Source organism: Calypte anna, chromosome 7, assembly GCF_003957555.1.
Source record: "Calypte anna isolate BGI_N300 chromosome 7, bCalAnn1_v1.p, whole genome shotgun sequence".
In the NCBI taxonomy this organism is placed as follows: Eukaryota; Metazoa; Chordata; class Aves; order Apodiformes; family Trochilidae; genus Calypte; species Calypte anna.
Window position 1 is genome coordinate 296610 of NC_044253.1, and position 12929 is coordinate 309538.

The 12929-nt window shown below is 37.8% G+C and overlaps 1 protein-coding gene across 2 annotated transcripts in view; it reads right to left on the bottom strand.

Annotated features, from left to right (window-relative positions):
* PKP4 (plakophilin 4) overlaps positions 1–12929 on the bottom strand; it is a 60116-nt gene that overhangs the window by 28150 nt on the left and 19037 nt on the right. For both annotated transcript variants that reach the window (XM_030454192.1, XM_030454193.1), the window contains exons 2-3: positions 8273–8406; positions 253–365 (exon numbers count right to left, since the gene is read on the bottom strand). In XM_030454192.1, coding sequence (XP_030310052.1) covers positions 253–365; positions 8273–8401 — 242 coding nt within the window. In that variant the 5' untranslated portion in view covers positions 8402–8406. The remainder of the gene's footprint in view (positions 1–252; positions 366–8272; positions 8407–12929) is intronic.

Here is a 12929-nt window from a genome sequence, read left to right on the forward strand (position 1 = left end):
TAAAATTCAACATATTTAAAGATAAATTAAAGCTTTACATATACTCTATTGAAAATGTAATAAATTATTAGAAAGGCCTCTTTAAACTGTCCCATAACTCTTTACAGCAAATCTGCATTTTTTTTTTATACTTTAGATATTAATGGAAGATGAACAGCTATCAGTAATAATATATGTATGTAGGACATAGGCATCACTAAAAATTCCTTTAATTTATGGGACATATGAAAGGAAAGTCATCAGGACTTGTACCTTGTGCTGGCGATACTTGGTGATTCTGCTCCAAGCCTACATCTTTCTAGCTGATTAGCCACAATTTGCCTTTCCACTTCCAGTTCTCTGGTAAGTCTTTGAAATTGGAGCTCCTGAAATTTCAAAATAAAAAGAAAAGCATTCTTGATGTTAAAAAATGGGCTTGGATTAATTCTGAAACAATCACTGTTTCATCACAATCATGTTTCCTGCTTCAATTCTTCCTTAATGGAATAAACTACTAGGAGATTAAAGTGGGAATTTAATGATTCTTCAAATCAGTGATTCATGCAAATATTGATTTATCACCTGTTACAAAAGGAAAAACATGTTTAAGCATTTTTGGGTCTCATTCCTCCTGAAATTAAAAGCTTTGTGTCTCCCTATGTTGCCACAATCTAATAAAATCAGTGCCTCTAAAGCCAGCCTTCAATTTCATCTATAAACAATGTATACTGAAAATACAGCATCCTAACCCTTCCAACTGCAAAGCTCCAGATCCTAAGCTACACACTGTGTTCTGAATTGTATTCAAGAGTTTAAAATTTATTATTTCAAACTGGCTGAGCGTTGAGGTATTTCACCTTTCCCAATTTCAGCTTCTGCTATATTTTTTTAGGCCAAAGGTACCAAACCTCAGCCTTTGTAAAGGTTTTGGGAACATAATGCTGAGAAGGCATGGGAAATACAAGTGCTGCATAGAATCTTTGCAAGTTATTAAAATCTGGAAACATTTTTCTATAAACGTGACACTCTGAAATCTATACTGTGTCATCAAGGGAGATTAGAGATTTTAATCCACATTTAGCTTTTGTTAACAATGTAATACTACTCTGTTGGAGAATTGCTATTATTTTTCAAACTAATATTCTACACCACTGAAGTTTAAGTAAACTGTTCAGTACTATTTAAAAATAGATGAACCCCAATATTTAATAATCTGATGAAGTAAGTCTTCTGTCAAAGAGGAACACAACACAGAAGCATACCTTTAAAGTGCAGACTACTAATAAAGGTTTTTTCTTCTGAATATAAATCATGTAATTGTATTACACAGCAGCTGCATGTCTTGTGGTAATTACAAAAGTCACCTTCACTCATAGATTATAGTTAATGCAAACTATTCTTTCACACCTTACATTACAGGGAATGAGGCTGAAATACTTCACTGGCATCAATGTTCCCTGAAAGAGCACTCTGCTTGCAGTTTGTACACTATTGCTCTGATAAGAGCAGTTCAACAGAAAGAATACTGTGTGATTGTGTTAAAAATGAGTAGGCAAACACTGGAAACAGGGAAGGAGATGTGGTCCTCAAATTGCCCCTCTGGTCTCCCCTTCCATTGGGCTGGAAGTCACTGTCCAGCTTCAGCATCAGAAAACCTTCAGGCAGTCAATGCTCACGTGGGAAAGAACATTTTAAGACACAGGTCCTAAACTCAGATTCTATTCAAACCTGCCTTTAGACAGAATTCCAAAGCTAAATACTTTTAATCCTGAGACCTGATATGAGAAACTTCATGAACATGATAACCCACAGGGCACAGCAAATCTTATGGGCCTGTACATGGACTATAAAGTATGGATAATATCAGATGGTTTGTACAATCTGTAACTGCACCCAGCAGCAGCTTGACAGTCTGAGACCAGCTCCTAGCATGGCTCAGCTTCATGATGTATATATATATACATACCAAGGAGTTACCCAGTTCATAAATGACAGCTTGTCATTTAGACAGAAAATAAAAGAAAGCGTGTTCAGCAAAAAATGAAAAGAAATGTAAAAATCAGAATTTATTTTGTAGTTGCAAGTCTGAATGAAACTACTGCATCCATCTAAAAGCTACAGCCAATAATTAACATGCTTGTGGAGAATGCCATGATTTAAAAAAACCTAAAACTCCACATTCATATGTTGAAGCTCTAAGTTTTAAAGCAAATGTCAGCAAGACAAGCTTTTTCCCAATAAACTGTGATGTACTTTATAGCATGTAACAAAGATAAATCTTTAAAATAAGCAGTAGTGCACTGCTTGTTTGTAGAAATACAAAACATTCACCTTATGTTTAAAGCTCATTCCTGTTCCTTACTTTTAAATCAGGATTTAAATAGCAATGTCTTTTGTAGAAACTATGAATGTGAACCCAAGACACAAGTTGCTTATTGTTATTTACTAATCTTTTAAGTAGATGAACAAAACAAAACATATGCCAGCCATTATTTCCTTCAATTCAACCAATCTTCTTACTTGCCTCTTCATTATAGGCATTAATGAAAATAACATTACTCAAGAAAATATTCTGGTAGCATATGCTATGAATACACATTCACCAGAGTTCTCTCCTCCCTTCACTGTATTCTCTTGCCCTTACTCTAACACCATCTCATGTATTTCTACACGAGGAAGGCACTTTAAGGCAAATGTTATCAAAAGGCAACTTTTGTTGTTTTGTGTTCCAGAAGGAGAAAAAAAAACTACAGTAAATTACCAAATCCTACAAAAAGGCAGACATTGTCTAGAAAGACTTTTTACATGAAATGAATCAATTAAAAAGGAAACAGGACAAAGATCCAGTTCCAACAGTTACAATGGCAGAAGTCAGACACTTGTCAGCCAGGCTTGCACGTACATGATCACAGCTTTTTAACAAATCTGTCAAGATACGTCTGTCCTAGAGGTATTTGAGATCACCAGAAAATGCTTTTTTTTCTTTTAGCTTAAATCACCATATTACTACAGAAAACTAAGTCCTAATATGTTCTAAATAAGTGCAGTTATCACCTGCATAGTTTATGCTTTTTTATAATGGCATTTGGTACCACTCTGGATGGATTCCTGCCACCACCCTGTTCACCTGTCAGACAGAGCACCACTTACTGCAGGAACTGAATGTGTTCCTCCAGCTGCTCTGGAAGCAGTGGCAGAGCATCATCCTCCAACAGGATGCTCACACACAATGCAGGCTGCTGGCAACACACAGAACCTGCTGCCCTAGGCAAAAAATCACAATTAGCTGGTTTTTATAGTACTGGCTTGTGACACAATGGCATGACAGGAGTCAAATAAAATAATTAATACACGTGTTTTCATTTCCAGCAGAAAATCTATGTTGCAAGAACACACTAAAATTAGAGGTGTAGATTACAAAAGTTGCTACCATACTGGATCAAAAGGAAACTACCAAATCTTATGAGACATACACACTGTCTTGGCCAGAGATAATTTTTTTCAAAATTATGCAATATACGTTAAGTAAGTAAAAAAAAGCAAACAGAAAAGAAGCCTTATTATTTTATCAAAAACCCAGAAAGTGCCCTATAATTAAATTCACCTGTTCAGCAGTAACTATTTAAATCACCTTATAAAACTACTGTATTTGTATTCACAACCTAAATCCCACTGCAAAGCCTCAGACTGTATTTCTTAACATGAAGCTACCAAAATGCCAGCTTTTCAATACCATTACATCTAAGGAAAATCAAGCATTTACATGATTCAAGAAAGAGAAGAAAGCAACTTGCTATGGAAAGGCAACCACACGGGCTGCAGGCAGACAAGTGTCCATGGGGAAAATCAAACCCCACCAAATTTTAGAACTGTGAAGTTTCCTGTTGGAGGCTGAAGTTCCCAGGGGATGGACAAACCCTGCACAGGGTGCTGACACCCAGGGGTAACCTGCACCCAGCAATGCTGAGATCTCACTCAAGAAGACACACTTCAAGGTCTGAACTGCCACAAGATACGGATAAGTTACACCAATCCAGAAAACAAAACACTCTTCATTTGACAGCTGAGTACCTCTGGCAGGCTTGTGGCTCCCTGGAAAGTGAAAACAATTGCCAACACACTATGCTGGGCTATTAATGGCAAGTATTTGAAAGCAGCTAAGTAATGGGAACTGACCATGACTGTCATTCTCCTGTTGCAGGCTCCAGATAATAAAAGGAGGTTTAGAGGCAATTCCATGCTTTCCATCTGCATTCTGTTATGATACCATGTTGTAGAGATCCAACATTTTCATTTTTTTTTAAATGAGAAAACTTTTACTCCTCAGTATCACAGGCAAGAATGAGGAGTATATATTCACAGTGTTGAAAAATAGAAATTCCTTCCTTAATGCACTGTTGTGATTTGAAAATGTCTGGCAACACACAGATAACCTAAAACTTCAAACAAAGAGTGGTCCAACTGACTAACAGGAAGTTTCCTGGTGACAGCTCTGCAAGAATCAGCAGCAGTGTCACATGCAGTGAAGACAGCTCACAAACTGGTTGCTGTGGCAGAAGACAGGGTGAGGATGGGATGTTATGCCAAGCTGTAGTAACACTGGGAGATGCTCAGCTGCTCCCATTGCCAAACCTCACTGTAAGCTGAACTGTGAAATATTTTGCTGATCATAAAAACGTTTCCTGTTAAACACTTCAGCTGATACTGTTCCAGCAGTTTGAGTTGATCTAAGAAAGCATAGCCTACATTTGGGAGAAAAGCTTTTACCTTGCACTTACTATTATAATTCAACTGAACAAACAGTGCAGACCCACCCAGCTCCCATTGCCCAGAGAAGTTCAAATGGTGCTAAGGAAAAGGCAATTATATATATTCACTGTATTTTTAATGAGACAAATGTGCAACAAAAGTGGACAATCAAAATGAAGTTCATTGATGCTTTCTTCACATTAACCTCTTGCAGTGACCTATGCAGAGTTCTACGTTTCCACCTGCTGCAATTCAGAGCTAGATCAAGAAACTGACTGCTTAAAAACACATCAAATACTGTACTTTTACAACACAAATATCATAGTGAACTAAAATTTAAATTCTCCTCCAGCATCTATTAAAAAAATCTGTACTGTGTTAGCCTTAACATTTTCTGTAAAAATAAAGTTTATCAGGCACACAACTGCATTTGCATGCTTTCAGTATCTTCCAAAATAGAAGACAAAAGATAAAGAATTTGGACAGGGTGAGGAGAATCACAGATTACAGGATGTGAAATGACATAGCTACAATTATTTGCAGATCACACTTAGCATTCAGCAGCAGCAGACCATTAAAGCCCTTAATGCTTCTATGCCTGCATTGTTCACTGGTCTGGTAGAAGAGTTTACTGCTCTGGCTGATGAGGGATCAGCAGATGATGAGTTTGAGCAGTTCATAGAAAGCTTTCTCTTAGTCGGTGGCAGGACAGAAGACTGACACTTGAGGTATTCACTGACTACATCTGAGCAGCATCCTCTTTGGAAACTGTTTGTCACAGTGTGAAGGTTTTCTGAGAGGGTGCTGAAGCCAGCTGTACTGATGTGCCAGCTGGTGGTAAGAGTTCAGTCACTGCTGGGGAGATAGGCTGGTAATCCAAACATGGAAGTCTTACAAAAGGTATAAATGTCTAAAAAACTGTGTGAAAAATTTTGTACTTAGACATTACTTGAGGAGGAAAAGTGCACACCTCCTAAGCATAAGAGATGGTTTTATAAAGTCATACAAAATTAAAATATTTTGCTTAAGGGTTGAAAAAAAAGTGAACGCTTTTAGGAAAATGTTTAGGAAAACCCAAGAGGTTTTCATTACTGATCTGAAAGCATATCCAATCATTCCTACTCCATTGTCACCTGTTTACAAAAGGTGAAAAGTTGTCCAGCTTTAGGTCTAAAAGCCAACTAAAGAGACCAAAAAAACCCCAAACAACTCAAACACCTAACACTGCTGCAAATTCTTCTCTCTTAGCAAAGAAATTAAACCCATAGTAAAAAGAAAAAATGAGTTTATTTCAAGTGGTTTGTAGGGTTAATGAGCCAATTAGCACAACTTCATGTAACTGTATCTAACATACTGTGATAGGAGGCTCAAAGTAATTTACCTACCTATTTCAGAACCACTGCAACTACCATTGAAATTGTAGATTTTAAAAAAGAGGGTTATGATGAAATCTTGCACAATTTGACAAGTAATTACAAAGGCTTTTCTGAATTGTGTTTTCACTGCAGTGTTTCTAGGTAATGAAGTTAAGGTGTGGCAACTATTTTACAAATACAGACCTACTGCAACTAGAGATTCCTGTATAAAAGGAAACGGTGTAGTAGTTTCTGTTCAGGCTTATTAAAGTAAATAACTGCACTGGGAAATATTCTGTTCTGGGCTTTCCGCCATACAGGAAGGGTGTTGAACATGTCAGTATCCATAATTATTATCAACAGAAAAAATACCAGAAAGCAACAGTTCAGCTCTCAATTCTTTCACGTTATCATTCTAAGGAATTAAGTGCCATTTACATCTTCCTCCCCCTTCTGTTCATTCTAATGTAACCATACTATATTTTAAAGCTAGGCTACACCTCATTTGAACACTGTGTTTCACTGATAATTAAACAAAATTTTTATTTCATTTTTTTCCTTTCATCAGAACTGAATTACTTAGTAGTTCATATATTTAATAGTCTTTTATGAATGGAAAGAGGAAGAGGCTTTAGCCTCCTCTCAAATGAAGAAAAATTGTTATTTTTTCTCTAAGAATAAGATAAAAACACTTTTGGGTAGAAAAAGGAATAATAAATACATTTTTACTGTATACTTATGGATCAATCTATACACACACTGCTATCATAATTGTATGCTCAGTTTAAGCAATCATAGCATCAAAACTGCAGAAAAGTAATTCTGGGCAGTAATCACAGCAGTGACATTACAGGATGGTGATCACCAGCAATTACAGAGCTGCCACTTACTGCAGTGCTGCTTGTCAACTGAGCCACCATTATGAGCACGTTCTGTGTGAACTGCAAAGTAAAATGGACCAACTTAAAAGCACCACAAATGTACTCCAAGCAAAGGAGTTCTAACTGATATTTGTGACAACACAAGGAAACCAGTGCCTCAGATGAGAACTGACTGGAGGCCACTGCCAACTCAGATGACTGTGATTACTCACACCTCAATAGCCTCCAGCATTAATATCCTTCACACTGGAAGATTTAATACTAGTTTCAATATCACTAAGAAATTGTTAGGGTTGCTACTGTCATCTTAAAATGCTCTTGAAACTATTTAGGCATTAAAAAAAAAAAAAAAAATCCAAATTTCACCATCCTACAGAAAATTTTCAATTAAGAACTAAGGTTCTGTGGGTACAAAACTGTTGATATCAAGACAATATAACCTCATTCTCTCCTTTAATAAAAATACTAACATAGGACAACTTATGAGCACTAATATATGGAGTGTTTCCATAGGGTTAATCTCTTGAATTGAGTGCTGATTTATCTTAAAAGCAGTTCTAAAACAGAGAGAGCAAACAGATTTATTCTGAAATTCAGATGTGATAATTTTATGTATTAAGCCAAGAAAAACTATCATTATTTCTAGTTCTGACAATGAAAGCCAAACTATCACTTGTCTTTAAAAAAAAAAAAGCAAAAAACCACAACAAAAAAACCCGAAGAAAAAACTTTAGCTAGAATGTTTCTTTGTAAAACTGCATTTTTTCCCCTTGAATGATCTTTACAAATTAATGCTGAAATTGACTTCAAACACATTTTTATTTTCCCTGTAGATATACATGTCCAGAAACATATTGCAGATTTTAGATATATTACTCCCTGGTTATTGAGAACTAAAACCAAACTCAGTTTTAAACCCATTTTTTACCAAAATGCTACTCATACCAAATCCTTCCATGCCAATCTGTGTAGCACTGAACACCACTTCTCAGGATGTACAAAAAGGACTGGTTCTCTGCGCTGCATCAATCTACCCTAGCTTTACTTTTTTAAACAATAAACCTGCATTTCAAGTCTGATTAACAACAACAGTGCATGCATTCCAAGGGACACAGAACACCATAATGATGCTTCTGTTCAGTGCAAATACATGAATGTTTTTTATTCAGATTCTTACACACTGATAAAGAAAATACACAACACTAGGCAATACATTTTAGAAACAATGATGGTTTTTTCCAGCAATGCAATGAAAAACAGTGGTTAACCCCCCAATGCATACTGAATTGCTGAAAACAAGGCATATACCTGTTCCTTCACAGAAGCTAAAATGGTAGTGGCAGTAGTCTCTGGTTCCATGCCTGGCCCTGTGGAGGTTTCCTGTGATGTCTGTGGCAGCCCCTCCTCCACCATTGGGGTCTGCTCAGGGGCTGGCATTTTGCCTGTAACAACAATATTTTAAAATAGTTTACATTTTGAGCCAGTGATGCATAAAATTCAAGTTTTCAGGATTACAAAAGCTCTTGTCTTTTTTCTAAAATCTTTCCGAATGTGATAAAATTAGCAGACAACTTTGTACTATATCAACCTACATTGCTGTTACTGTGCTTTACCTTCACAAAATGAGATCAGAATTACATACAAAACATGAGGGCTGGGCAGAAGCAAGCAGGCAGCATGAAGTTTAAAGATGATTTTTAAAACACTTTTGCAGTAGTTACTAAAAGTAGTAAAATCCAAAACATGTGAAAATACTAGCGTTAAGGATAAGTTTACCAAGTACAGTTTTTATCAAAGAAGAATGACATGTAACTGCAGAATGCTCTGCTGTTAGGAACAAACCATGGAACAGACTAATTATGGTAATAAAAAGTCAATGGAATAATGCTACTATTGCTCTTTTTGCAAAAGAGGAAATTAAACCACTAAAGTTAAACCACTGCCCTGAGCTACGGAGGGCATGGAAAGAACCAGCAGGATTAGTGCTCCAGAATCCCAGACTTCGCAGAGGCAGCACACTTACAATCCCAGTATGTGTAAAAAATCCAGTGCATTTGTTTAACTCTGGAGCTCATCACTACTGCCTAATAATACAGAGATAGTGATGAAGTGTTTAATACTTTGAAAAGAGCAATGAGGCAGTATTGATGCAGTTCCTGTACATACACCAAGCTTTAATTTCCTTCAGAAAAAGTAAAATAAAGCTTATCTGTTCTAACATTAGAAGTAGTCAATATTTCATTTTAGATTTTCAGAACAAACGGACTGAATATTCCTAGAGGGGACAAATATGAAAAGTAGCTTCCTTTCATTTCACAAAGACCATGGAGCAGCTACACAGCAACGGGCTCCAGAACAAGGCCAGAAACAGACCTGTAAGAACTCTCAGTTCTCACCTGTTTCAGACATGGGCATTCCTCCTCTACCACCTGCCTGTAAAATGCTAAATCAGCACAAAGATGGGCTCAGACTACCCTGAAAAGACACGAGACAACCTACAGGCTCAGTGGCTGTGCTGTGAAGTTGTGCAATTCTGAGTTGGCTGGAAGAGGAGGTGAGTTGACATTCAGGGGACCTCTTCAGGAATCACCCCACGGGATCACCCACCTCCTTGGGACATTTCCTACAGGCAGCAGCTGAGTACAGCCCCTCACACCCCATGTCCATACTCCATTTAACACCTGGAACAAGGGAAGGACAACTGCACAAACACTGTGCTGACAGCTTTCTGGCACCAGGGCTGCAGAGGGGAATCTGAGTACACTTTGTGGTGACACAGGACAAATCCTTTTCCTTCTTCCCTCACCTTCCAATGGGACCAAACCACCAACAGGGCAGGATGAAGACTGCCACAATCTGCCCTCCTCCTAGTTTAAATAATCAAGTCTACAGCGGGTATTTCTTCCTCTCCAACCACGGATCAGGGTGGGTCTCTTGCAACGGAAACAACACTCTTGGATAATAGATAAGAAGTGTCAGGACAAGTGACTTGGCTATGAAAGTGCCACCAAATGAAGAGGCAGCCATCTGTGGCTATTTTTGAAACATTTTAATTATTTCAAGCCTGCAAATACAAAGGTTGCTACACTGAGATTTTTATAAACCACAGGCCTGCCACACACCTAAACTCTGAAGGACCCTTATTTCTACAAAAAACAAGTTAAACAGCATTCAAGAAAGCTGAATAAAAAAATGCACTCTAATAGTTACAACACAGAGAAGTCAAAGATGTAACTTCAGGTTCTAGAAAAGAAAAATTTATTCTTTTAAGGTTTTACTTGTAAAAATCAACTCTATCATACAGCTGTAATAACCTAAAGAATCACGGAGTACCTGTTAAGATACCTTGGGTCATAACTGACTTTAAGAATCACTTTCCAGAGTTCTTTTATGACTAGAATCAGTGTTTCAGGTTTCTAAATGGACTGTTAAATTTGCAAGCATATAATGAAGTAATAAAACTACAGAGTCAAGTTTTCCTTCATTTAGGAATATATGCTAAGAAATCAACTCTCACAAGCTACAAGGCAGCTTAACAGAGAAGGCAAAAGTTGGCAGTGCAAAAGGGAAAAAAAATTAAAAATTAAAAATTTTAAAAAATTAAAAATTAGAAGCTTCTATCTACGATGTGCCAGAAGTTACTATTAATATGTAGTGCCAGTTCCTTGCAAGTGATCACTTTCAATGTGTATTGCCTTAGTAAATGCTGAAAGCTGGACCAAGTAAAAACCTCCACGAAATTCTGATGAGCACAGATGTCAGATGATCTCAGTTTGTCTCTTCCAGAATTTTATCTGTCAGTCTCTTCTCACTTCAGCACTATGAAAAAACTCTTGAATTTATCTGTAGTGAATTTCTGTCGCCAGTCAAGAAAATGTACATCTGAACTAGCTGGATAGTATGGCAATTTCTCTTAACAGAAAATACACACAGTGTTCAGTCTCTAACAACACTCAGATGAAAACCAATCAAATTAATTATTAGTGGATCTGTCAGTGTTAAATGTACACCTGCCTCAGTGTTAAGAGGTGTAATTACAGCACCATACCCTTCCACACAAGAAGTTGTTTTAATTTCTATTCTTTCAATTAACACATTTCTTGACAAAGTTAACTGATTTTCTAATCTCGATTTCAAGATCAGACAGCTGTTGGCTTTGACCCTACAAACACTTAGGTACATTCAGCTATCTCACACGAGTGGGCTCATCCACCCAACCTCCTGCATGGCCAGGCAGTTGCCAGGTGACCTGGTGCAGGATAGGAAGGAACCTGGAGATGCACTCTGAAGCCCAACCCCACAGAGGACCCTGTCCCTTCAGCCATGCCTCCATCTAGGCACACGGTTTGAGGAAAGGCACCCACTAAAGGCAACTTAAATTCTCATATTCACCTTATGGGCATAGGTAACACTAACTGCAGGATTTGTGGGAGCCTTAAAATCAGGTAGAACTCAGCAGGAGCTGACAGGAAAGTCTCTTTCTTCCCTGGGCAAGACCAGGATTTACTGGCTGAAGATACTTCCTGAGTTGTGCTCCTCACTTCCTTGAGTATACTACTACATCCATGCTTTGGGTATGGATAATTGGTTCACTACTGGAAAACAAGCAACCAGACTTCATTCCAGTTTTCACTACTGGAAAACAAGCAACCAGACTTCATCCCTCAAAAAAAAAAAAAAAAAAAAATCAGGTCCACAATTACATTTCCTGCCTCTTGTACCATGGCTCAGCAGAGAGATCTCAACCAGAATGGCAGACTTTCCCTGTCTGCCCAAATCTTCATCCCCTACAACCCTTTGCTGCAGTACTACAGCTACTAAGCTGCAGCCAGGATGGATGTAGGGCTGCTTTCTACAAACCTGAGACAGGGGTGGGTCAGACAGTAGACACAGGTAATGCACCCTAAAGCTTCCCTGTATTTCCAGTTCTTAATTCTGAACTTGTTCCTGTACATTACAGACACTGAGATGTGTGTACTCATAGTGAGAACTCAGAAAATGCATTCTACTGTTCTTCTGCTTTATGCAACACATTTCAGCATAACTTATTCACATAACTTAATAAATGCATAAATAGGAGAGAAAAGTTCTCTGCTACAGCAAAGAATGCATGAAAATTGAAAGATTTGCCTGTTCTGAGATCACCTTTTGATGGATGCTGCAGAGCTACAGATATGTGAATTGTGTAAATGGTTCTAGTGTGGCTCAAGTCTAATGTGAGATCCTTTGAAACTTTTGGGGAGATTAGCAGCAGACTTGAGGAGAACAGTAAGAACTTGTTACCATTTTCTGTAGATTTCAGTATCTGATCAAAATAATGTCTATTAATTTAAATATATTTTTAGAAAAATTGCTAAATGCTTCACCTTACAGCATATGTCTGAGAAAATTCTTAATACCAGTTCTGAACTTTGACATTCTCTATTTAAAAGAAGAGGAGCAGTGACAATCTATCTCTAGGCTGGCCTGCAAGGAAAATAAAGCTGTTCAGTTTGAAGCTTCTAGTCTGAAATACCCTACAATAATTCTGAACATAGTGGCTTTTACATCCTCTCTACCACAGAGGCTCACTGACACATCTTCATGTAACCATGCCCTAAGTCAGATCAGAGCACACCAAGCCATCAGTTACCTTCCAATCCAACAAATGTATTATTGCAGAGACAATCTCTTTAGGCAACTGCAGGGATTTGCTTGAGTAAATCACTTTTAAACATCCACTTTAAGTGTCTCTCTAGAGGATACCTATAGCCTCCACTACTCAAAATTAGCTTGTTTACATCTAGCACCCACTCCTCAAAACCTGCCAGATATTCTCAGTTTGTACAGACACAGCAGACTTCCTGGCAGCCCAGCACTGATGATGGGGCAGATTCACCAGTTTACTTTTGGAGCTTGCCAATCCTGGCTTTCACACTGGTCCTCCAAGCATGCAGTGAGGGTGTAGGTTGCCAAACTGGGTAAT